Source organism: Chaetodon auriga, chromosome 22 (genome assembly GCF_051107435.1).
Source record: "Chaetodon auriga isolate fChaAug3 chromosome 22, fChaAug3.hap1, whole genome shotgun sequence".
NCBI classification, from domain to species: domain Eukaryota; kingdom Metazoa; phylum Chordata; class Actinopteri; order Chaetodontiformes; family Chaetodontidae; genus Chaetodon; species Chaetodon auriga.
Window position 1 is genome coordinate 14,219,715 of NC_135095.1, and position 27,680 is coordinate 14,247,394.

The following is a 27,680-nucleotide window of genomic DNA, read 5'->3' on the forward strand; positions in this document are numbered from 1 at the left end:
ATGAGTATTATACATAGCGGGTCGTCCCTTCGCCATGATAGGATTTGTAATTTAGCCTCCAGGGCTAAAGGGATTTTTGTATGTATGTATGCACAATTATCATAGCATAGCACACGAGCTGGTTAAACTAACAGTGCTAACAGCTAAAGCTAAACACAGGAACAATCAGGAAGTGTGAGGTGAACAGCAGGTTCATGTTTGGAGGTAAAAGTACTGCTAATACTTTTCACTTACAACTATAGGTGGTAATAAAGAACGATATTTTGATTTTGGGATGGTTTCCATTCACTTCTGGGTGGTGGAAAGTGAGAAAGAGAGAGAATATGACTTGTGTGTAATGACTGCACCTCCAGTCCTTATGCCGCATCAGACTGACGTCACGGGTTAATCTCTGGGTATCACTGAGTACATTCACTGTATACCAGTATGAGTTTTGAGCCCATTGGTGTTGTTACCAGTCTGCTAGCTTCTCTGTATACTCATCAGCAGTGGAAGCCGAGAACAGCAGTGCAGTTTGTTTCCACATTACGAGCGTCAGACTTTCATTTCAGCACGCAAACCCTCATTAGATGGTCTGTCATCATATTTCTTGTCTTACTAACTACTACATAAACCGGAGTTGACCAAATTACAGAGAATGACAAGAAGCCTGCTGGTCACAGTTTCCTTTGGAGGAATCCAGCTACCACGGGTATTTAGCTAGTTTTCAATTCACTGTTATGTGCAGCCCAGATGGACTTAAAAGTCATGGATATTAGATGCAAACAAAGAGTTTATCTCCTCTTCCAAGCTCTGGAAAAAAGTTTACCTTTCTAATCACTCAACCAGGACAACAGATCAGTAATAAAGGACATTTTTCCTAAAAAGTGAACTCCTAAATCATCTTATAATGAGAAATAAAGATGAAATCTCACCTAAATCACATCACAAACAAAACGATTTCTCTTCAGGGATCCAATTAAACCTGGCTGTTTCTGTAGCTAGTGGTAATGACCTCTTTTTATATTTGAGCTCCTCAATAACAGGATAAAAGTTAACACAGATACTCCAAAAAGTCAGTCACAACCTAGTTCGCAGTGTGCATTACATGTTTAAATGTTAGTGGTGTGCTCATGAAGCATGATCTCCAACAAGCTCAACCCACCCAGGTGACAGCTCGGTTCGCCAGGTGTGCAGAAGATTGTTAGGCCTTACTGTGACTGTGATGCAGAAAAAGGCAACGATGGTGCTGCTTCTACACATCATTTTCAGACAAAGGCTGATGGAGCAGCACAAGAGTGAAGGCTAAATTGCAGAGAAGATTTGAGGTATCAAAGGCTCGCAGTGCTCATCATCACCAGGCAGAGAGAGACGCGGAGACGGGGAGATTTGCAGCAGTGTGTATGGAGGAGAGGACGAGGCAAATCAAAGGCGTGTAGTGTTCATCTTCACTACACACATGGAGCCCAAGGCCAAATCCCTGCAGAGAAACACAGCCCTCCTCTTCAGATCAGAGCATGCGCGCACACACACGCACACACACGCACACACACACACACACTTTGCAACAAGGACAGAAGGCAGAGAAGATGGGCGCGATGCCACTGAGTCATGTGTCTCCTCGCTGTGAGAGCACAGGCTCCCTTATCCAACAGGTCAAGTTGTTTATGTCTTTCCAGAATTGAAATACACGCACACACATGTCCACACACACCGAATTCTCCAAACTACAGTTGGAATATTTATGTGACAGAGTTGAACATATTCTGGGGGTCAGGGGCACGAAGTGACCCTCCTCTGCCTTTAACAGTAGAGCAGAAAAAGGTCGTTTTACATGCTTCATATACTGTACACAACTGTACTTTCGCAGCATCTGTTATGCCATATGTCTTTGTGGTGAATGAGCATCGAGTCAGATGGGACAGACGTGAACTTTAAGTCTCAGATTCATCACCAGTCCGCACAGTAACAACTATGCATTCTGGTTAAACATTTCTCAGGGTAAGAAGGGAGTTTTCTTCATAGGATTTCTTTATTCTCCTGCTTGTCGAGCAAACTCTGAAATGGATTTCTCCCCCATGCCGAGGCTCCTCAATGTCTGAACTGTCTTGATTCAGACTCTGCAGCTTCCTGAGGCTCTGAGTCCCACAGAGCACTGAAACCCTTGAAGCTGTTTTTCCTTTAATCCTTCATGATCACCTACCAGCACTGACTGATGCAGCAAACGTCCAATTATTTGTGCATCTATTCAATATATTTTCACTGAACATCTTTCAAGTAAAAGATGAAATTATATAATCTGGTTCAGTGAATAAGATCTGATTTTTATTCCAGGTCAAACAAACAAAAATCGAGGATTAAATCAATAGCAAACTTAAGCTGAGAGGAGCTCACACAACTTCAGTCACAATCTGTAAATCCCACACAGCGTCTTAAGATCTGTGACCGAAACCCTTGAATCAGCACAGATTGAGCAATTTCCCGACACTTCTCGACTCCATAACGATCTGAGACAGACGCAAGGTACAGTTTTCAAACACGTTTGATTTTCAATGATTTTATCAAGATGCACTTTTAGCTGGAGCATCTCAGAAATGAGATTGAGGCGGAAGATGACAAACTATGTTTTCATTAAATAGCCGAATCATTCACACCAGTTGTGGATCAATCTAGTTAACTGGTCAGTCCTGATAACCTAATAATAAAGGATTAAACTCAAATAGTCTTATGAGACGGATTAGTAGAGCGAAGGGCTGCTTTTCTGCACTTAACATTTAAGACAAGCGAGCAAAGTCAAATAGTTTAGTTTGTCAAAGAAAATCGTCTCAAGAGAAAGAAAACAGCGGTGGAGAAAGCAGCAAAGCGTGGCTGCATTTTGACAAGGCTTCACAATAACAAATGGCCCAGAAAGGGCCGGGACAAAGCTGTGTTTGAATCATCCGGACAACTCAGAATACACAATAAGACAAAATGTAAATGAACAAGGAGAGAAACAGTCCAAACAGCATGACAGAAAGCCGGTAGGACACTCTATATTTCTATTTCTTTGACATAAGACGTGGTGTGTGTAAAGAGAACAGAGAAGACCATGAACTCCGAGGACCTCTCAGGAACACCCTGTCCTCCGCCTCCTCCTCCTCCTCTTCTTCGTCCTCCTGCTCTCTCAATCTTTTCTCCCAATCAATTATTCATCCCTCTCCACCACCACACCATGGGAAGCATGCATCGCATATACAAGCTCTCTGGCACACACACACGCGCACACACACGCACGCAGGATCTGCCAAGCATTTATGCCCGCGGTGGATTATATACGCAAAAAACAAAGCTGTATCCTCTTTCATTAAAAACATAAGACAGCAGCTTGTAAAATATTCACACCCAGCAGAGACGAGAGGACGGAGATTCAGTCGCAGAGATTTTAATATTTTCTCAGACAGAAGGACAAAGTATTTTTCGGGTCACCTTCTCCACTTGCAGCAGCATCATTACTCTGTTCTGTATCGGAACTTATACCTACTGACCAAAAGTAAAGTGGGTATCGTAAAGTGTACACATGTGTGTTTTAAAGGCACGTTTCAACTGTAAATACATTACAAATGATTCAATTTAATGTGCACAACTCTTTTGCATGACAGCATACAGAACGGCATTTTCAAAACCTAGCATCTGTACCACTCACAAGCAAAGCATCTTTCTAAAAATAATGACAAGATTACTCATGAAAATCCCCAAATCTCAATGTGAGCACTTTACCTGAGAACTGCTTCCTGCTTAAGTACACCTTCCAGCTGTCCATTTCAAAAAAGGAACGGCTAACCGCGGATTAGCATAAGTAATCACGCACACAGACATTGCTCAGACTTCTTCAAATCCAATTTTGTCAAAAGGAAGATGGTTCGCTCTAAGCCACAGAAGCAAAAGAAAAAGCAATGTTCTTGTTATTTCATATTTGTCCGTAAGGCTGTTACAGTATAATCTGTGCCAGAAATCTGTTAAATCCTTGGATGTTGATAGAGGACACTCGCAGCTAAAAGCTGTTAATTTTTTTTCTTACCACACAGTTGACGTCCATGCCGGCCTCGAGCAGGGTCTGGACGGTGCTGTGGTGTCCGTTGCGTGCAGCCAGGTGAAGCGGAGTGTGTCGGCGAGTGTGGCTGGTCATAAGGTTGGGGTGAGCGCTCACCAACATGCGCACCACCTGCGCACAAAAACACAGCCACATGTCAGGGACAAAACAGCAAAGTTTGAAGAAACTGGGCCATTAGTCACCTTGTAGCCCCTCTAAGAAAAGTCACAGCAAACACAAAGTTTGAAAAAGTAATTGCTCTTTGGCCCTGAGAATCAAAGAGAAGCAATGTTAGGTAATCACACTCAGAGAAATTAATTAAAGCAGACCCAGACCGATCTGTACCAATGTCACCGTGACAGAAGCCTCACCAGCTAATAATGCTGCTAAACTTTCACTGAGCACACTGAATAATAAACTGTTAGGCGAACAGGATTTACTTGAAACACACTGTTGTCTCGAGCAAAGAGTTTGGAGGATGGTGTTTGTTCTTAGCCTTCAGAAAACCAAATATACAAGAGGAAAAGCAGAAGGAATTAATTAAACAGAGTCCGTCAGCTGCAAACGTCAGACTGTAGGGCTAACTGGCTCACAGCCTTTGTTACTCCCAAAACCGAGGAGCATATCATGAGCTAACTACATGGACGTGAACATGTCCTGGACAAGAGACAGGATGCTCATATAGCAGAGTTTAGGCTACCTTCAGAAGCTCTGTCCTGCTCTTTATTTGATTTGGGGAGACAGCGTGACCTTTCTGCTCCTTATTCACATGTCTCCTACATGGACGCTGTCTTCTTGGCAGGGTATGTAGCCATTATGTGCATAAAACCCCTTAAGACCCCTTCTTCTTGTTTTAAAACGAGTAAACTAGCAACGTTAAAAAGGCTGCCCTATTTTTTTTTTTTTATTTTTTTTTTTTTACAGTTTTCAGACAACTCAGAGTTGGCATCAATGTGAGAAACTACAAGTCTGCTTCTGTTTACTTCTGTGTGAAATCAATACAAACTGTACTGTGAATTTTGAATGGGAAATGCGCGGACGGCATCACTGTAAACGGAGATGTGTCAGGCTATGACGAAAAGACTGACAAGCAGAGAAAGAGAAACTCAAGGGGTGAAGGCTCAGCAAGATGGAAAATAAGGATTTAAGGTTGTTTTCCAGCCAATCCTGACTGGAAATACAGCGTAGGGTCCATTTGTTTATTTATTTCATAATGCAACTCCTTGTATTTAAAGACCTGTCAATCAACTTGGGCGTAGCAGGAGGCTGTTGCGAGCTGTGGTCGTGGAGCCGTCCTTCTCTTTGATCAGGGATGGTGCCTTTAATAACTCAACATCACAACATTTTCTCGAAAGCTACCTCCTTTAATGTGTGTCTTTGCGTGTGTGCTGTGTGTGTGTATATCGTAAACTTTTGCCCCGTGTTAGTTACATCTCCATGCTGCAGTAGTTTCTACCACAGGGATTTCCCTTCATTATCATGCAGAGAAGGAGAGCGAGCGAGAAATACCGCTGCCTTTATAAATTATTCATTCACACTCAGACAAACCTGTATGGCTTGACTGCAATTACTCACTACCTTAGCAGAGAGAACGTGTGATTGCAGCTGAACATCAGCAGGCATTTGTGGCGTGCACGCCTCCGTGTGAATGTGTGTGTGTGTGCGCGTGTGTGCGTTTTGTCACATTTCTGACAAAGGAGCGAAGTTCTAAAAATGTGTACCTGCCTGCCTGTCTCGCACCTGAAGCATCTGAGGAAGTTTTCTTGTCATTAAACAGCCACCAGATTTAAAATAATCAACAGCGTATCCCAGTTAGGAGCAGCTGAATCCAGTCATTGTTCTGAGGACGGTGCAGGCTGAGTCACCGGCTGCTTCACCAGGATGCATGCAGAGGTTCACATATACCTCCCACACAGCCGAACCTCCTGTAGGAGTATCTGTTACAACAACAAAAACACGATCCCTCACCTGCCTCTCAACGCTGCTGGTGTGTTTTGATTGATTCAACGGACGAGCTGCTAACTAGTTTCCTGGACTGTAATTATTAATTAAACGTGTAGTGACCGCAGCAGACGTATGTGAAGCGTTCTTATCAATCTAAAAAGCTTGAATCAGTCTGGAGTGTCCTCTCCATCCTCTGTGTAGAGATTTGAGCTTCTGCCCTCTGGACTCACCAGAAGGTCAGGGTGAGATAGCGTTTTATCCCTCTTGCCATCAAACTGTTAAATCCTCCTGTACCAGCTGAGGTGAGATGAGTCTTCCAGATAAAAACTGAGGGGTTAGTGGTGTTGAGCTGCTGATGATGTTTCAACTGTCTTTAAATATTTATATTGTGTTTCATGCATCTTAAGTTCAAGTCTTGCTGTTTAATGTTTCTCCTGTCGCAAATTTTAGTCAAATTTTAGTCTTGACTGGTTCAAGTCACCAGTATTGTAAGAGACAGACATCCAGACAAGCTTTTCCAGGTCTTTAGCATCAGATCACCACAATACTGTATGACAGATTCAAATTCTCAGCGGTAGTACTACTACCAAACCTAATGCATGCTGACTAAATGCTTCTGTACCTTAAATTCAGGCTGATCGGGACAAATTTGCACCTTTAATTTTTACAGCAGAGGAGCTCTATTGTATTTTAGCAACACCATGAAAAGGCAGTGAGGATCATTTTAAAAGCCAACTTAAAACAGCTCGCTCACTTCCTGGCCTTTGTAGTGTAAAATCTACGTTTTCAGACTGTGTCCTTCTCACTGACCTGCAGCCGTCCATACAGCGCTGCCAGGTCCAGAGGTGTCTCCTGCTGGCTGTTCCTCATGGTGGGGTCGGTCAGCTCCTGCAGCAGCACCGAAACCACCTCGGAGTGTCCATACTGGGCTGCACAGTGAAGCGCTGTTTCCCTGTCATGGTTCTGTGGAAGAACGAAAGGAAAGAGGGATCGACGGCAGGAGGGGTGAAGGGGAAGAGAGAGAGGGATGAGAGGAGGGGTGGAGGCGGATGTAGGAATTATGGGAGTGATGAAGAGTGGGCAGGGGGGGCGATGAAGTGAGAAGAGCGAGAGAGGGTTAAAGATGACAGAACGATGGAGGGGTGCAGTGAGGCAGCAGCGAAGGTCAGAAGTGAGAAGAAAGGTGGGCGATGGAAGGAATGAGAGGATTGGAAAAAGGTGAAGGAAGGTGTTTAAGGAACAGAGGACAAAAGCATGAGGTGCAGTGATTAACAGCAAAGGAAATATGGAAGCATTGAGTTGTCGGGTGGGTGGGTTGAGATATAAGGGAAGAGAAGAAGAAGAAGGAGGAAATAGGCAGTTAGTTTAATTTATTGGAAATCTGACACAAGGTGAAATTCTAGATGGGAAGCTGCATTCTGTGCAGACATTTCTGCTCCACATGTGTAGCAGCCAGTATATCATCCTGCATGTACAAATTCCAGAAGCGTGTCAGGTTTGTGAGAGCTGTCAGGGGAAATCTACAGCTTCCTGTCTGTGAAATAGAAGCGATGGCAGAAAGCAAAATGTTTTACTCAAATCCTCTGTGCCTTTTTGGTCCAACACTTTCCTCTATACTCGCTGATTGAGCCTGTCAGCCAATCCGGTCAGCATATTCAGAGCCAGTTATGTAATGTTTATATCTCTAAAATCTAAGTTTTTCGATTGATTTCTTTCAATCAGTTTCTCGCAAGTTACTGATGATTAATTTGTTAATTCTGCTTACATATAACCCCATTTACACTTAGTTATTTCACACATCTTGGTCCATCCAGTATCAAAAATGTGGAGTGTAAATGCATCGAAGCGAGGCTGAAGTGAGACTTATCCTGATTTGCATGAAGCCCACAAAAACTGAGACAAGCTGCAGTCAGATTTGTGATCTAGCTAACAACTGAGCACTTAAAAGCAGCATATAAACATGTGCTGTAGAAGGACATTTTGAGTATTTGTCAGCAACAACTTCCCCTGTTAAGACATAATTTATATTATTACAACTGAGTTTCACTATGGTGCCATTCGTTATCTCTTTATAGAGCAGCCTCATAAGAGTTATTGATGTTAACAAATATTAATGTTTATATCTGCGACACAACTACCTTACAGTCTGTTTTAAACCACTTATTACATGTTTATATACAGCTTATAAATACTAAACAGGGTACTTAAAGTACAACCTCAAATCCATAAACATGTGAAAAGGTCATGAGTTAATCTACCTTCAACATTCACATTTATCAAAGTCACCGAAACATCTATAAAGACGTTAATTTACACTATGCCAACATTTTGGCCTGAAATGTCTCAGAGGAGTGTGTGTGCCTTAAAGGTTACTTTGAACTTCAGGGGGGGCTTTCATGTTTAGAGGAACTATGGCCATTTTCTGGTTCTCCGGGGGCCCCTGTCAGGACAACAACATTGCTGGTGGTCCCTGGGGCCCTGCAGCTCTGGATGAAAACAGCCCAGTAGTGACTGGAAAACTGGGCAGAGGGACACCCACCCATGAAGGAGAGAGAGACATGATGGATAGTCATATCGAGGGAGAAGAGAGGGAGGAAGATAGAGAGAGCACCAGTGGGCCCTACAGGGATTAAATCTGTGGACGTCACCATATACTTGGAAATGGATAATCTGGCAACCATATACTGTAGATATACACACACGTGATGGAGGCACACACGTGCATTTAGCCTTCTGTGGATGATATCAAAGGGGAGAAAGGAAAGTTAAAAAAGGGCACGTGTCTGGCTGGATTTTGCGCTCGTGCTCATCCAAGAGGAAAAACCTACATTTTGAGTCGGTGGCTGATATTTAATACGCCATGATATAACATTGCCGGGGGGAAAAAGGAGGGAGAGGATGAACAAAAGCAAGGGGTGATAGTGGGAGAAGAAACGTCTTCTTTTTCTTCTTCTGTCTGGAGTATAAATTCTTTGCGGTCTAGACCATAAAGAGAAGTGTGATAAAATCTGTGACACTGCTTTACGCTCCCCGTCCACAGAGTCACATTCACACCGACCTGTCCAACAACCCGACGAATAACAATGGAAAACAGGTCTAGAAATACAAAAAGGGACTGGTAGAAGCAGAAGTTTACAGAGTGAACCAACTGTTTGAATCTAACTCCTTCATGCTTTGATGCTATGATGACATCATCAGCTCAGTTCACACGTGCCCATTTTTGCCTTTATGATGAGCATGCGCCTGAAACAACAGCAGCAACAATGGCCGACTACTGATTACATTTTGTTGCTAGCAAAACTAATAGAAAGTTACTACTGACAAAAGAGAAAAGGCTCAAGGCCTGAGTTGTTCAGCTACTCATATAGATTTGCTGCTGGGCCTATTGGTTGCTAATTCCACTCACCAACCAATCAGAGCATAGTAGGCAGAATTAGCAGTTGTGATGTTGTCTTCATTTCGTAGCAAGCTAGCCAACTTGCTATATCCGTGAAACAATAACAGAAAAATGGCCACAGCTGTACAAGCATCGGTGTATTTCTTCGATATTAGAGAAAAACATTTAGTCACTGACAGCAGCCACAACCACTGCTTCCATGTCGACTAATAGAAAATAAAATAAGTTCCAACAAAAACTGAGTAAACACAATGTCAGGCGGAGCGCTGAATGAGAAATGAAACGTTCATTAATGCTGATTATTCTACGTTTCTTTAAACACTAACTCGCCTTTTCGTGTAGGTAAAAATATTCGGTTTCAAGCCTCAAAATGCAGACCGATCCGTAATGTTTCCTCCATTTCCTTACATTCCTTTATCAAATTCCCTCACATTTCCTGCCTCGCATGAGCCACCCAAACTTCCATGATAAAGCTCCAAAACACCATAACCACACTCGGCTGCTCAGATCTCATCTCATGCCTTTTCTTACTCTCTTCCTCCCCAGAGCCACAGCCCGCCCTCCATCTCCCTCCTTTCATTTACCCCTCTGAGCAGTGAGAGAGATGACGAGATACTGTGTGAATATCAAGAGGGAAAGAGCCCCTATATGAAGACACACAAACACGTGATGGAGCGGGAAAAACACCACAAGCGCGCTGGAGAGCTTTGCCTCCTCCTCAGCCAATCAGATCCATCTGTTTTCCCCCTGGACCGCACACCCCTCCACTGACAGCAGAGTGGAGCCTTCCAGAGAAGGTCTGCCGGCAGGCCCACTGTACCGAAAGCACAATAATCACACACTTGCACGCTGTAATTCACATCCCTCACAGTTTACTGGTGTAATTGTTGGTTGCGTTATGTTTAATAAACTTCATTTGCTCTGTTCCTGTGTGGATATTCTACCGTATTTTCCACTTTCCCCAAGGGTTCACTTAACTTTCACTTGATCCAGTCTACTCTATAAACTGTCTTCATCACAGAGTAACATACTCGCACCAAGTAGCAAACCACCGCAAACGCTGCACAATTAATCATCATCTGCCATTGACAGGATTTAGAGTAGAACAGCAATGCAGCGTCTGGAGAATAGGTTATCTATTAAAGGTTAAATGCAATATAGCACCTGGAAAACAAACTCAATAGGTAATGTAGTTTTTGCCATGCTGCAATTACAGATATATCTGCAAGTAATGATGCACAACAAAGTATCTTGATGTATGAAAATAGGTGGAGGTTGAGAACGACATATGCAACCACATTTTTGTGGATGCACATTAGCACACAGGTTCAACACTGCATAGAGCAAGGCCATTACTTCAAGTGGATAAACACCTTCACTGGCCTGGTTTTCTGTCTGGTTTTACAGCCAAAGCTCAACTAAATTAAACTTTGAACCCAAATACGCTGACTTCCACGATGCAGGTACAATGAGAGCGTCACTGACAGGAGATGAGAGTCATGAGAGTAGTATGGAGAAAAATGTAGTTACGGGTTAGAAGATTTACACTCTTCACAGCATCCTACTTAGCTTCTTGACAGGGTTACGTGGTGCACTTCATCCTAAACACTCGTGTTTGGTTTGAAGCCACAATCAGATTAATGTATTTGAATAATTGGCGGCCTGAGGAGGTAAAATTATCCAGTAATTCACAAGAGAAAAAAAAAAAGATTAGAGGAAATGAAAAAGGATTTTTCTGTTTTTCTATCCTGTTTTTCATCTCGCAACCCCTGAGATTTACATTTTTTGTTGTGGGGTACAGTTGAAAGCTCCAGAGCAGCGACTGACTGGACATTGTGAAAAGACTGTTAGGCCAACTGCTGCTTCCAAGATCAACAATGAACCTTAAAGTGCTCAAAACAATGGCCATTTGAACACGAACCATTCCATGACTGAGCAACTCCATCTGCTGATGAAGATCATGTGACACAAGCAAAAGGCTCCAGAACAGCTACTGAGATAATGAGATTGTTTTGTCAATATTTGGTTATTACCATTTGGAAGCAAACCAATCACACACACACACAGAAAAATACTGAGATAAATTTCAACACGGATATGATAACCACAGGGCGGAGATTGCAACTATTGTTGGCGCCGCTGCTGCTGACCTCTTCTGCCTCTGCAGCCTTAAACGGACAATAAAGCTTTGTGCTGTGTGAGGTGCAGCGGATTGGACTGACAAAGCTTTAGATAGGGAAAAAACGCAATTCCCCGACAGAAAGACGAGTGACAAAGAGTGACAGGATGAAGGAGAGGAGGAGAGCGAGAGCAGGGGAAGCAGAGAAAATCCTCCATCCATGTTCGGAGAGAGGGCTATATATTTCCATAACGCTCGCCCTGACAGCTTTCCGATATCATCTAGCACTCGGTGTATTGTTGCTGATTGGGCTCTGAGCAACAGCCATCCACTAATGACACTTCAACAGGCATGGCAGCACATTATTGACAGGCCCGTACAAATGGATGTCAGTGCTTTGCTCTCAGCAGCATACGGTGCTGACACACAGTTAATGGTCACAAATGTAAAAAGTGTGGGTAATGAAAAGGTATCTGCTTGTCCTCGCTCTTCTCACCCTGACAGTTGTGGTTTTATTATAGATTAAGGAGGATTCTGTGATCATTTTTTTTATGATATTTACTATCCATGCAGCATCCCCTTCTTCCTCACTGAAGGACACCCAGAAATTACCTGCACATTACAGTGCATTTACCTCCACACACATACGGACGCGCACACACACACTCCCCATGGTAAACACTATCAGTTTTATCTAAATTCATCTCCATGGGACTGAACAAACACCTACGTCCATGTAAATAAGCGAGCCTTATCAGACGGGCCCGGGCTGAAATGAAACCAGAGCGAATGAAGCGCAGAGGTATTTGTTTGAACATACACCGTGTTAATGCTGATGGACTGATATGCAGGACGAGCTTCGCCTTCGTTACAGCATCTCATAATCCCAGCAGCTCAGCCCGCCGCCCGGGGAGAGCTGGGTAAATAAATACAGAATGAAAAACACGAGACACACAAGGTGAAACTCCTCTCCTTCTCGCTCCCGTCTTCTGTTCTTAACACGGATCTGAATACGTCCAGTAAATCAAAAATATTTCAAGATTTTACGTATCTACTGTTTGTTGTTGCCCACCATACGTATCACTGCACACAGGAAATACACACATCACCCAGTTTAGTGAACACTGACATTGCACGAGTGAATTTGTCAGACTTAAACTTTAAATATTCTCGGTGTTTGTTGTCGACTTGCCACCCCGAGTCCCAAAAAAAGTTGTAACGCTGATCTGGTAATTTGACTGGTGCAGTATTTGTGTGGGTGGTCATTCAAATAGGTGTTATTTAATCTCATGTGTGATTTCAAAACTCATGTCTTTGACTGTACTTGATTCAAAGTACCAGGGAATTAGCCACTTAGCTTGTTTCCCCGCATGCAAATGGTCAATCAAATCAACATCTACCAATCGAGAGATATACTATTAAAACGACTTTCAGCCTTCAAAAAAATAGGCATGTATAATAATTGGAGCCCTGCTGTGTTGGTAAAGAAGCAGACGGGGGTATAAAGATATGTTTCCTGGAGCATAACGTGACAACTTCTGATGTTTTTTTGGTCAGTGAAAAACGCAAAGCTGTTCAGTTCACAAAGACGTGAAACAAAGAAAAGCATTTGCTTGATAAATGAATTAAGATATAAATAGATGATCAAAACTGTGGCCAGCTAATTAACCATTTAGCTCAACTCTCCTAATAACACTTATTTGCTGATAACTGCTTTCAGTGCTGTTTGCTCGTATTTTGTAATGATAACAGTCTAAAATTAAAATGATATCCTCCAGGCATAGTTACAAACGTTTTACTGGATCTCCGTTTCCATCTCCATCCATGAGTCAAAGACGTATTCACTAATGAAACCTAAATTCAAAATTTAAACAGTACTGCACTTTCATAAATTCACTCATTTATGGGGGCAGTCTTTGACTAACTCCTTTATCAAGTTGAACTGCTTTTGGTCCTTTGAGCAAAACACAAAATCCTTCATGAAAATCCGAAACTCTGACCTCCCTACTGGTTGGCAAAGTGAAGAGGAATCTTTTTGTGGGGCATTACGCACAATATTTCAGCTCTCTGTCAAATTACCACAGAGGAAAATCCTGCAAATGTTTTTCTGTGTCTTCATATAACACCTCGGTTAACACGCTCACACACAATCTGCTCCCAGCTCGCAATAATCACTCAGGGCTGCAGTTTGTTTTGATCCATGGCGAGATGAATCGGTTTTCTTTTACTGAACTTTAATTAGCAGGCCCACTGCCGACAGAGCGTCAGGCTGAGGAAAACATATGACATAACATTTTTCTGAAACAGATTAGTCATAAGAAAACATCCTATGGCTCAGTGTGACTGTGTGTGTTTTGGCAGCGTGGCGGTAGGCAGTGTTTGAGCAAGGATTTTCCCAGGGCGGTTTCTCGTAGTAGCGTGCGCTCTCACAGGGGCCGTGTTCGCACGTTGACCGTCAGGAAACATATGGTTTCATTCTCATGTGTGCATGACGGGGCATGGAGTTACCAGGACTGTAAGATGAAAACACACAGGCACACATGCAGACGGACATTTGGGGAAACACGCAGCAGGCGGGCAGCCTCGTGACCTTTTACCTTCGTCTTAGTTCACACAGCCTTTAGGCTCCCAGATGGCCTCTCTGCACCTGGAGAGAGGCCCGCAGGAAGCAACTCATGCATGCATGTGCACGACACATCGCAGCGCGCACCATCCTTCTAATCTCTTTTATAATCTTTGTGATTTTATGCTGACGATCTCCTCTCTCCTCCTTGTGGGAGTTAAAAAGGGAGGAGGGACAAGACAGAGGAAAAAGCGAATGGTATAAAGCCTGCGTTCTTCTGTTGGTGGAAAAGAAAACATTCTTGGGATGTATCTGCAGCACAGGGGGACATACTTGACCTAGTCAGTCACCCACGCACAGAATAACCCTTAAATTGACTGGACCAGAGGCTCTGCACAGAGGAGGCCTGAAGGATGTGTGCTTGTTCCCACACACACACACACACACACACACACCAACACATTAGTCAGTCAACATACTCTGCCTGGATGCCTGTTATTCCAAACACTGCTGGTTCCAATCCTGGGGCCAAAAAGCCTCTGAGCAAGGGGCCTGTTTGTGTGCATGTTGCTCCCCATCACCCTCTGCTCACATTCCTTGTTATCTCACCAGTCAATTCTATAATAAAGCCATAAAAAGTCAGACAGAAAAACACTTGTTTGTTGAATCTATCCAACAATACTAAAGCACAGCTTACTAAAACGCGATACAGTATCCAAAGAGCTTGGCCCATTCACTGCAGTACTGTATGCATGACATTACAGCCGCTACAGTCCAAATGAAAGTTAGACTGAAGCCACTGGTCTCAATTTCAGAGTTATTCATGACTTTAAATATTTTGTTTTGCTCTGACATTAGGTGTCATTCACTGCATGAGGCTGTTCAACAGAATTCAATTTAAAGCAAGAGACAATCACATTCACACTATTCTTTTCATGGCATCGACAGTATGTTTGCTGATTTGTGGTGATCTCGATTAGATTTTTACCACAGCAGAGCCTGTGAGTGTGATGCTTTCCAGTGGCTGATTTCCAATTGTTGGAGCACCCTTGAATGCACCACCAAAAACCTGTAAAGACAGGCTGAGTGGTGACAGATGAGACAGGTGGCTCTCAGACGAGGAATCACCAATACTGCTTCTTTTCAGACCAAGTACAAGTACTTACATTTGGGTACTTGTCGATACCGAGTACTGATACAAGTACAAAAACAGTAATGCCATGCTCAGCACACACACACAGTAGAGTGGTGAAGCATCTTTCAATGGCCTCGTCTGTTTCTGTGGTCTAAAGTCACAGCAGAAATCACCTCTGATGCTTTGGCAGACGGCTCACTTTTCCTCAAACAGTCTTTGTACAAGTGTCCACGGGCGAGCGGTGACTTTGTCGGGAAGCTCGTATTTGGGCCCAAATATTCCCAGAGCCTGCTTCTGCTCGATGAGAGGCTGTCTGGTCACACGGTTGCTGTGATGTGGCGACAGCTGGGTCTCTCATACTGCAGCTCCGGTACACTGAGAAGACGATTAAGTCCTGCATTATCTACGACTCAGAACGGCTTGTCATCAGGAGCACACTGGGTAAGAGCAGCTGTTATTCTGACCGCCTGTGGGTTGACTCTGGTCCTTTTCTCTCACTTCTCCAGCGTTTGCTGCAAAGTTGGTTGTTGCCATTTCCCTCTGGTAGCATCAGTAAACTCCTTGAACTCTGATGTGCTGCTTCTTTAGAGGTTTTATCAAAATGCTGATTAAGGGAACTTTTCAATTTTAAACTGCTGAAACTGAAACCGCATTATCGTAAAGTCTTAGTAGGTGCTGCGGTATTTGAGTGGTTTTATGATTACAATCATGACTTCATAAACACAGTGTGGGACCTGATACTGGCATCGGTGCCCACCACTTTACTGAGATGCTGTGCTATTCAGTGACTTGTTCATCTTCTGAAATGTCGATGTGGTCAAATGAAGGCCGAATGAATACATGTGAAATCTAAATGTGTGTGGAAATGTCATTCTCTCTTTAATAGGCACTTCTTGGCTTGTCCCAGGATACTAATAACGCCTTTTAACGAGGCTGGCCCAACAGCCCCGGACAGCTTATTTAATTGACTTTTCTGAAGTCCAGACAGACTTCAGTTCACTGTTTTGGGGATGTAGTAAGATTAGGCTCAGTCATTCCCATCGTTCTCATTTTTTTCAGTTCAAGACAGGCAACAGTGGGACTGGAGAATCCATCAAAAGCTGTCAATAACAGGCCATTGTTTGCACGTCTAATGAAGTATTTTTAAAAATTCTTAGTTGTTAACCCTCGGTTCAGACCCGAAGCGGAGCATCAGCTCATGAGTCAATCTGAGAGGGAGTAAAAGAGATCACAACAAACAACGCCTCACTCCTAAAAACATGCATTTGGCCCTGAAAGCAGAGTGCAAGCCTCGAGTAAACAAGCCATCTTTCACCATCTATCACTGTCTCACTGTCTCTCACACATTCAAGCACACACATAAACATGCACACGCACAGTATGTGTAATCATCTTATCCAGTCAGATGGCCTCCACCTCTCTCATACACACACACAAGCTCCCACAATAAACAAAAACAGCTGTGAATGGGAACTACTGGGACCAATTAGGCAGTAAATAGTGGCTGGAATTGGTTCACCACCAACTAATAACTTCCACTAACCTTGAATAATCCTCCATTGGCTCTGGAACTGGCCCACCTACACACTTCCGCTGTCTCTCTTTCCGTCAGTTTCTCCCATTTTTCTTTACACTCTCAAGACCTTTCGAGCTCATTACAGCTCTTTCCTGCATCCTTTTCCACAGTCATATCGCCATTTGTCACCCCATGTACAAAAGGTGAATGCAACCGCTGCGTTTATCTCTCTCATGTAAGAAAAGAGCAGATATTAAGACAGAAGAGTGTGCCTCTCTGGAATCACCCTATAAAACTAAGCTGCACACACACATACACACACCCGTAACCTCTGACATGAGAAATAGCGTGTGTGGGCAGAGTAATATCATTGAGAATGGAGTAATGTGCAGCCAATGGCTTCCTGCTGTAAGTCTGGATGATGGGTGTGCACGTGAGTGGGACTCAGTATATCACCCTGGCTAATGTATGCAGACCCTGCTCTCCACTGCAGACAGGACAGACACTGGGAAAATATGTAGCTTGTGCATCGTAAACACGACAAATCTATAAATCTTCCACTCAGATTTATGCCTGCAACCTGGGAACAACTGTACCCTCACCGTAACAACATAACTGCAAGACTGCCGGACAAATACAGAGTTATTATGCACAGGTACCATCATTAGTGCAAAACCAGTATTTTACAAAACTGACTGCATCAGGCAAATATGAACACTTTTAAGAGGGTTTAAGAAATCGCAAAGCGCAGTCTGGCTGTAGTCTGTTGCTGTGCTGTGTGACAGACTAATATGAGCTCTGTAGCTCAGCTTCTTCACCAGTGTTTATTATACAGAAGGAGAGATGAAAACTGTTGACAACAGAGTAGATAAAACCAGTAATTTCCAGCTTGTTGATACACAAGGCTCAAAGTGAGATGCATGATACAAGGAGGGATACGAGAAAAGCTGATCAGTGTAATTACATGATTTAACGAGCGAGGTGTTAGGAGAATTTATTGAAAGAAGCTCCCTTTCCCCTGTTACTTCACAGATGGACATGAATATGAGATCATTTTAAGGCTAATCAGATGGGTTTTGTCAAATCTGAATATCACAAATAACATTTTTTTGGAGGCGCGGTGGACATCACTATCAGCCTCTCTGTGTGGGGTTTGCATGTTCTCCCCGTGCCTGTGTGGGTTTCCTTCAGGTGGTCTCACTCCCCCCCGCCACAGTCCAAAAACATGCAGGTTAACTGGAAACTCTAAACTGCTCTTAGATGTGAATGAGAGTGTGTCTCTACGCATCAGCCCTGTGATTGACTGTCGACCTGTCCTGGTCATAATCCGCCTCTTACCCAATGTCAGCTGGGATTAGCTCCCACCCCCCTTGACCCCCAGGGATAAGTATGCATAGCTAAAGGATGGATGGAACTTTTCTTGCTCTCAAATGTAGTTAACGCTTGAACAGATTTAGTGAACGAATGCAAACCGTTTTTCACATTAACATTTATAGATAACGATGTAATTTTTATTGGTTGCAGTCAAGTTTAGTTTAGTCAAGTTTACATCCGCGTCTGTCCAGACTCAGATTATGAAGACTCTGAGGGAATTCAATTAAAAGGTATTAACTGTCTTTTGGGGCAAAATGGACGTAACTTAGAGACTATTTTTCCAGAGGAGCTTCATCACATGGTGCAAGACAATCACCTGAAGCTCAATATCAGCAGAACCAATGAGCTTGTTGTGGACTTCAATGCTTCAAATATGGAAGCTACTGCAAATGCATGTTTTGTGAGGTCACAGTGACCATTGACCTTTGACCGCCAACATCTAATCAGTTCATCCTCACACATTAGAGCCAAATTTGAAGAAAGTGTTCCTGAGATATCACGGACATAAGGATGGTCACAAGTGTGGAGGCATAAAAATGAAAGAACAGACAGTAACAAAGGAAGACAAACTGAGAAGTAAGCAATAATTTGCAAAACTTGGCATCAAGAGCAAGATACTTAACTTGGCATAAGAAATCCTTTCAGAAGGATCCAACACTCGATTAGACAGAAAGTACTACTTGCAATAAGCAAAGGCTTTTTTCGCTCATGCCTTCGTGTTTAAAATGTGCTATAAATATAAAGCTATCCTGCCTGTACGTGTGTAAGTCCATTTATACATGATTCAAACACATTAGTTTAAATGTCACCACTGCATGCTTAGTTTTATAAAAGAGCAACAGCAACAGTGTCTTTGTAAAACAACCATTTTGCATCAGTTCCAACATGTAGAAATCCTTTGATGAAGAAAAAAACATTACTCAATAGACCAAAACTGTAATGCAGGCACAGCTCGTATCTTTGTATATGCTGGCAGCATGCAGCGGACGTCCTCTTTGCTTTTATGTGCACACCAAACCACACACTGACACAACAGCATCAGTCTGTCTCCATTGTTAACCTTTTTTTGACTCGAAAATTATGCCTCAAGGCGACAAAGTCTTTGCCTCCTACACATCAACAGCATTAGGGTTTGCTGAAAGTTACTGTAGAAAAGTCGGCACAAAAACACGGACATGCCAGAAGAAAGACTACACTTCATCACAAGAATGACTACAATGTCTGGCGTAGAGTATCAAAAAGCACGTCACAGAGATGTTCCTCATCAACGAAGTGAGCATCACTGTACAGTATCTCCTCAATCAGCACCTTCCACCCTGTGTGTCCACGCTGCATGCACTCAGCTCAGCTCAGCTCTACAAGTCACTGACCGGGTTCAAAAAGAAAATTACCAGTATTCACTTGGAGACAAACCTCTTCATTTCAGGGACAGGGGACACCATTTATCACAGCAAACAATTAGGCTCTAACAACTCTCAGAGGGAAATGATTTGGCTAATGGTGACAGAGGAAAATGTGCTTATTAGGCAGAGTAAATAACGCTCCAATAACCTGGGGGGTCCATTACTACTACACCATCAGGGGCAGGAATATTAAAACAGACATCTTAGCCATTAACATTTTAGCCAGCACTTCCTGGGCGCCTTGTACTCCTCTTAAAATGCGGCGCATCAGCAGCCGTGACATCACCAATATGCTGCAAGCAGAGACGGACAGAAAAAGAATGAGGGAGGAGAAGAAGGTCATTTTTGCTGATGAGGAATGACAGCAGCGGCAGGCCGAATGCTCCCAGAGCTGAAACGCTCACCCGGCTGTCAGGGAGAGATCACTGGGAACTGTAAAAGATCGGCTCTGTTGGACAGGAGCCATAATGAGACGACCTGTGGCAGCGCTGGTTTAAATGCCCCGAGAAACACAACAGAAGAACTCAACTTCAATTTAGCTGGTAAGACCTCTGTTGTTCTGGAACCGTGACAGTACACAGGGAGTGAAGAAAGTAGTCTAGATCTTAAGTTTTAGTGATGCTGTTCTCAGTTTTTTCCAATAGATATGTCGGCCCTCAGCTCAGGCCCCATCGAAGACAGATCCATAGTAAATCTCCCTGAATCTGACGAGCATATTTAAAAAAAAAGAAAGACCACATCTGACAGGGATCCGAGGGCAGCCTGACCAAACCCCACTAAGGATGATTAGAGCTGATACAGAATGTAGTAGACCCAAACAGACTCACATGAAGTCTATTTATTTAATTATCTGTTTCATTTACCTGTCAATCAGTGCCCTGGTATACCTATATGTTACGTTATTGACAGAGTTTACTCGTTAATGTACACCTGCAAATTATGGTGTTTACCTGTTGGTTGACCCGGCAGTGTGAGGGTCCGTGGTGGATGAGGATGCGGACGATGTCCACGTCTCCCCGCCAAGCGGCCAGGTGCAGCGGGAAGCAACCCTTGCTGTCAGCCACATTTGTGGACGCCTCGAACTGCAGCAGCTTTAGCACCACTTCCCTGACAGAGACAGATACATGCATACAGATCAATACATCAAAAGAGTGAAAGATGGAGGGCTGGAGACAGGGAGCAGGAGGAGAGATCAGCGCTAAAACCTGAAATCCATATCATGAAATACTGCCACGTTTCCCTTGAGATTTCCCTTTTTCTGTATCATGTTCTATCAAGTCACATCGTGGGCAATTTGACCAAACACATGTTTTCAATAATTAATCACCAACACCATCTTTAAGCTTCAATCAAAGCCTTATTGGCTACTTTAGCTGTAACACCCTCAAAGAAAAAGGATATGGATGCTGTTTTATTTCTAATGAAACACAAAGACTGGATAAGACAGAATAAACTGCACCACCTGCAAACGTCCACACTTCACAACTGCTTGCCTGGCATTGCACATAAACGACTGAATCTCCAATTATTCGCATTATGGTTTGTTCTGGCTTCACTGGTCCATTCTGGTCCCCTGTCTACTTTTGTGTTTCCCTGACTAGCTAGACAGGCAGGCTTCACAGGAGCTTGCAGCCATTTGATCCGGCTGGCACCTAGAATAAAGCTGGTTTATGGGTATTGGGGGGACTTATGGTGTTACTATGAGTGAATGATCAGTATACCAAGCAGTCGAAGAGGCAGCGACAGCAGCGAGTTCAACTGGAAACGATCACGACTGCTTCCATGTTTTGATCAAATAACATAATCTCAATTACACAAATAGATAAAGTGCTAAATCACGAGCTTGCGGGGATCCATTTAGCTGCTGCACAGCAATACTACTTCATATTAGGAAGTCTCCAGCTGAAGTCGTCACCTCTCCGTGGAGGAGGAAAGGTGAAGTGCTTCATTTGCATTCGGAATGTCAGGAGGAGAAACGGAGAAGGTAGAAAGGGAGAAAACTCTCCCAGGAGCAAAGGTGAAGGCAGCGCGGAGATGCTTAATGAGCTGCTTTGTTAATTAAATATTTATTTCTATACAATTCACTCAGTTTTAAGTGGCAATTACACAGCAAAATGACAGTGGGAAAATCTCAGGGTCAAGTATGGGAATGTTCAACTTCCTTCTGATTGGATTGAGCCTGCATGTAAAAAGCTTTTTATATCATAAACAATTATTAAAAAGATGTCAAAAACAATTAAAACCCAGCCTGAGGAACTCATATCTGAACGCAGCACTGCCTGCTGCCAAGTCTCTTCTGTCTTCATCTTCGTTGCCAGTTCTCTTTTTACTTTCCCACCTAGACGCTAAAAACACTCAACAGCTTTTTTGTTGGCGGCCTAATTTCCACTCTGAGGCTGCGTTTTTCTCTCCCACCCTCCTCTCCTCTCCAGTTGATCTGAAGTAGGAAATCCATATAATTGCCCCCAAAACACAGGACTAATCCTTCAGTTCCGCCAGGCTGGGATAGCGGTCAGGCTTGCAGCTAATCCACACTGTGTAACGGATTTCTCAGCAGGCCCAGGTGAAGAAAGGAAGCGGCACAGTAGCTCTGAGCAGCCGTAGACACACGGACCATGCACGCTTTTCAACGCTGTGTTATCAAACATCTTACGGTCAGACTTATCTAAATTCATCCACCGCTCAAAGCTGTCTACATCTTGACAGTTGAGTCGGACTAATTTGGCATTTTCTAAAATATTTTTCAAACCAAAAGAACATGGCTGATTGAGCAGCCACGTCAAAGCCAGACCACTCAGCTGCCTTCACTCCAGCACAAAATGCTCCGGAACAATCCATCAGTTACAAGCACATTTTAGTGGGAAAATCCAGCAAGGGGTGCAACAATACACTAACAGTGTCTAAAAAACACATTTCAGACCTGTAGCAGAACTGAGATGCTCATTAATGTCGCGGGGGTCAGCACTTCAATTAATCTGACATCTAGACTGAGCATGTCCATTGTTCGCACCTGTCACTGATTACTACTGTGGAGACATGGCTCCTAGCTCCACATTAGCTTTGGGTAGCTAACTTTTTGAGCTTAAAATAAATTTGGCTTCACTTTTTTGAAGCTGTCTAACTTGCAGTTAAGAGTTAAGGCACTACTGACCCCTCTAAACTCTCTTTGTGAAACCTAACCGGCGCAGAATCACCTCTGCTTCAGGCTTTGTAGCGTGCTTCTGCTAGCTAGAATTAGCTAACATTAGTTCTCCCAAACAAAGCTTGACCATTTTAGCTCACGCTAACCGCTCTCATAGCTCATTTTCAGCAGCAGCAGCCAACAGTTTTTAGCTGTACACAACCTGCTCAGCGCAGAACAGCAGACAAAGTTAGCAACCAGCTAACTTAGCAAAGCTAGTCGAACGGTTAGCAGCTAAAGTGGTTTTAGAGCTAAATGTTTTTTTCCCTCAGGAGTCGGTAGAGACCAAAACCACAACGTACTAACATTTAACACACACCTCTTCAAATTTTTTATATACTTAACTCTACAGTACTTGGACAGCGACATAAACACTCGTGCAGTTTTACCTGTGTCCATTCAGTGAAGCGTGATGTAAAGGTGTGTATCCTGAGCTGTCTGTGCAGTTGACATTCAGGCCCTTCCACATGCTGGAGAGAGAAGAGAAATATATCAGAATTAATCCTCATAGTGAGAAACACACAGTTCATTTGCTCCAAAACAGCCACTTTTAAATCATCTTAGTCCTGAAGGGCCTGTAGTTTGCTAACCTGCTGGCTGAGGCCTGTTGACTGGCCTGTTGAAAGGGCTGTTGAAGTGTTGTTTTTGGGATGGTATTAACTCGTTGTCACACACATTTTGAACTCCTTCCTTGTCAGAAAATATGACACAGACTTGAACAGTTTAGCATGTTTATTTCAGCAGCTTATTGGAAGTCTGTTACCTCCCCTATCTGCTGCACCTGTTGCATTTCAGATCCAGGAAATGGCAAACCACACCCAGCCAATTAGGATTCAGCCTTGTGGAACGCGCCAAATGTCAGATAGGTTGAGGGGGGGTTGTGATGTCATTCTGAGAAAATGCTATTCTTCTTTTTTTCTCTTTTAACAGTTTGGTAATATTACATTTATCTTCTGAGAAACAGACGAATCCCTGCTGTGAGTTAATTGATTTATTAATTGTGGTGTTTCCTGTCGTAGCAGGAGCTACAGCTTGTATAAAAAAAAAAGGAGGTTGGAAGATTAAAGAGGGCAGAAATGCTTTCTCCTTGTTTTCTTGTTTGTTTGTTTTCTTGTCGAAGAAGCATTGGGTTTTGTTTCTTCAGTTGCTTCCTCACACAGAAGAATTTTACTTTAAAGTATTTGGGTCCCGAGGCGGGAAGTGTAATTTCTCATTTGGGGCGAGAGCCAGAAGAGTTTAAGTCCTATTTCATCACATTGGCAAATAAAGAAAGCGAGCGAGGTTGACTCTTGTGCCAGCAAAAGGCTGAGCATGCAAATCAATCCACACAAAACAGAGTCTGGTGAGGATAGCCAGCTACGCACAAGACACACACACACACACACACATATCCACACAGAAACAAACATACACACACACACTATCACACAAATAGAGCCCAGGGTTTTCCCAGAGCTATAATTATATGACCTCTCTTTTTCACATGAACTCCTCCAAGCGCGTCAGGGAGAAGTACTAATTAGTTGAGTTGCAGTTTGAGCAGCTCTGGGCTGAAAGGCTGAATCAAGTGACTTCTACAGTAGAGGCGACTATATTACTTTTTTTTTTTTAATTAAAGACGACCCGATACTGTGGCTTCTGACAAAGAGAGTCCCAAAATGCGACTCTGTGCCTGACAGTATCTTTCACTGACACACATGATGAGCTGGTAAGACTGCATTCATTTTTTAAAGGGATTATTTGCATTTTGCTGTTTATTCAATTTGCCAATCTGGTCTCTAAGATGCACTTTACTGGTATTTAAATAAAGGAGTAAAGGCATCCTGGCAAGTGAAGACTTAAATATCAATACTTCCCTTTAACTTCTTCCATTCTTTCAACTGTTCATGATTTTTATTGTACAGTCATTTTAATTCACAGCCTGTATTTATCGGAGAAAATAAATGTTTCCTCAACAGAATCCACTTAAAAACAACTATTCCTATTCAATTTACTGCAATACATGCATTGCACTTTGACTGTTTCCCCCTTCACTGACAGCTTTTTGTGTCTAAAGGTGAATTTTACCTTTTGAGAAACCGGAGCCGAAGCTGCCAGCAAACAGTTAAGCATTGTGGAGGCAGCAGAACATTCACCAAGCCCGACAGACATCAACACAATGATCAAGGTCAGCGGTGTTAAGCGGTGGGCGCGTGCACACCAACACACAACTAAACCTGAATTAAAAGTGGTATGAAGGGCTGGCTGCACATACACACACACACACACACACACACAGAGGGAACACAGTGTACATTGATCAATAGAACAGATCTGTTGTATTGAAGTATGCAGAGCATTTTACTGCTGAATTCAATGCTAAACTAAATGATGGCTGCAAAACAAGCACGACCAGGCGCTCAATAGCAAGATGCGTCAAAGAGCTGCGTTTTTGCATAAAAGTATAAAAAAAACAAAAGCAACAAGAACAAATTGCACAACTGAACACACCAACAGAGCAAGAGAAACAAAGCAGAGAAAAGCACATAGAGACACACCTGCAGTATGTCACAGTCAGAGGTCAGAGAGCAGGAGACCACAGACAGACAGACAGACAGACACAAGCTTGTTTCTATTGGGTCAGCTCATCTCTGCAGACTGCCAGCGTGTGTGTGTGTGTGTGTGTGTGTGTGTGTGTGTGTTCGTATCGATCGCGCTGCTCTGCTGACCCCTCTCAGCGCTGACCGATAGAACCAGCAGGGCGGGTTGTTAAAAAGAGCAGACTGACAGAGGCTGAGAGATCAGGATGCAGCGAGCCCAACTGTAAGGCAGAAATAGAGACAACGAGGGGGAAAATTAATGCCAGTTTCAACTCAAATGTCAGGAAAATGTGGACGGATTTTATTTTCCCAGATGCACGAACACCAACATAAAAAAGAAAAGTGCGACTCAACAAACGTCTTTTACTGTGAGCTATTGGCATGTGTACCATATATAAAAACTAAGGAATACACCTGGCGTTATTATATACGGGAGAGATGACAGGACTGACGTTTCTGGAGGTCCTTGTGGTAATCAAGCCCACATGATTGTTAGCTGCTCAGGAGGAACTCGGCCTCAGGTGCCTTTTTCTTTGATTCGCTCTTCCTGCCATGCGTGCTGCTTAGGGAAATTAAGACAGACAGCAAAGAGCTCTGCATACAGTGAGATCCAAGGCGCACTGGGACACAACAGAAGTTTAACTCAAATAATTCAAAGCTAGTGTGACATGAACACACAATGGCATCATATAATGCAAAAAAATACCTTTGTGATAGAACACAATGTTTGCTGTTGTTTGCTATAGCTCATTCTTCATACCAGTAAAAAGTAGTACAGTAATCATATTACTTATTGGCAGAATTGACTGCTTGAGAGTTAGATGAGAGGCCATTAGCTTAGCTTAGCATAACAAGTGGATATGGGAGAATTGGCTACAAATACACCCACCAGCACCTTTAAAGCAAACTAACTGTTAGCGGTATTTCTGTACTTTGGAAAGAGCTAGGCTAGCTGTTTCCACCTGTTTCCAGTCTTTGTGCTAAGCTAAGCTAATCCCCTCGGGGCTCGAGCTCCATACTTAACACACAGCAACATGACAGTGGTATCTGCTAGCAGGTCACACTTGTTCAGTTGAAAATGCTGACGCTATACGACGACAGCAGACAGAACATTACAGATTGTATATCTAAAAAGAAAAAACGTCTTCAAGGCTGAATGTGAGACCAAATTTCTTTTAACATGCTTTTGCAGTATAGCAGTTTTATTCAGTCTTCACCATCCAGCCCTCCACCCAGGGAGCTCGTTTAATCAGCATATGCATGTCTATAGCCTCTTAATGCAAATGTCTTCTTACTAGTAAAACACAGTTCCACCTTAAAGCAAACCTTAGACAGGCATTGCAGTATCTATGTGAGCTTTATGAAAATGTTCCACTCAGTCAGTACCTCATTAATCACATAAAAATACCTGGATGGAAACACAGCTAATGTTCCATACGCTCCCGAAAGCAGTTGTCTGTATCTGATTGCCGTTCACCGAACAAACAGGACCTTGAACAGACACACACACGTACACAACACACAAATGCACCAATGCTGCTACCTTCAAACGACCAATCTGTACACCAATTCATTAAAAATGTGCTGCACAAAGAGTCTTTCATGTGAGCTGGCTCTGAGCAGCCCCAAACACAATCCACCTCTCCCACACCCCCACAAACGCACCACAGTAATGCATAAACACTGCAGTCATACCTCGAGACGCATAACCTCCATAAAAAAGCTGCACAAACAAATAAAGGTGGCCACTTTGTGAGGGAATGTGTAAACCTTGTTCACAGTGTGCGCGAGGCTCGCTGTGATGGCCAGAGCCGAGCAAGGTGTGGTGTTTTCTTTCACTGTTACATATGTGTTTGGCGTGACACCAACCGTGGGTGTCACTAGTGGGTGCTTTAACACTTAGCAAGCATTCTGTGGGTGGCTACTTTCAGGAGTACGATTTAGCAGGATTTTTACAATAGATATGGGAAAAAAAACCCTCCACTAATCATTATTTTCTTATCTCACTGTGACACTCAAATGACGACGTGTGATGTAGAGGAGGTCACTACAGTGACATTCACCTGAAGCAGCATGGGAGAACATCAGCCATATCAACGTTACAAGGCCGTGTTTTGCGTCCATTAGCTTGTGTTTGGGATCCATCCGCCTCCGACTAACTAATTTATTCAGGTTTTAAGTCTTGATTGTGCTTGAAGACATGGATTTTGTATGGTGGAGGCCTCCAGTTTTATCAGCATATCTAAAAGAAGGTACTCAAAGACTTACAATGAGTCTGTGGTATGCAGTGGTGGTGAGTTTATGGCTGCTTGTCACTGTTATTGGTGATATTCCTACAATAGTCCTTTGATATTGTGTGTAATACTGCATTTATGTGAACCGTTACACAGTGAAACAATCTATGACAAGTCAGTTTATTGA

The 27,680-nt window shown here is 43.2% G+C and overlaps 1 protein-coding gene across 3 annotated transcripts in view; it reads right to left on the reverse strand.

The window, feature by feature from the left end:
- anks1b (ankyrin repeat and sterile alpha motif domain containing 1B) overlaps nucleotides 1–27,680 on the reverse strand; it is a 202,697-nt gene that overhangs the window by 125,162 nt on the left and 49,855 nt on the right. For all 3 annotated transcript variants that reach the window (XM_076722032.1, XM_076722031.1, XM_076722030.1), the window contains exons 2-5: nucleotides 23,070–23,150; nucleotides 20,450–20,606; nucleotides 6,803–6,955; nucleotides 4,037–4,180 (exon numbers count right to left, since the gene is read on the reverse strand). In XM_076722032.1, the coding sequence (XP_076578147.1) occupies nucleotides 4,037–4,180; nucleotides 6,803–6,955; nucleotides 20,450–20,606; nucleotides 23,070–23,150 (535 nt within the window). The remainder of the gene's footprint in view (nucleotides 1–4,036; nucleotides 4,181–6,802; nucleotides 6,956–20,449; nucleotides 20,607–23,069; nucleotides 23,151–27,680) is intronic.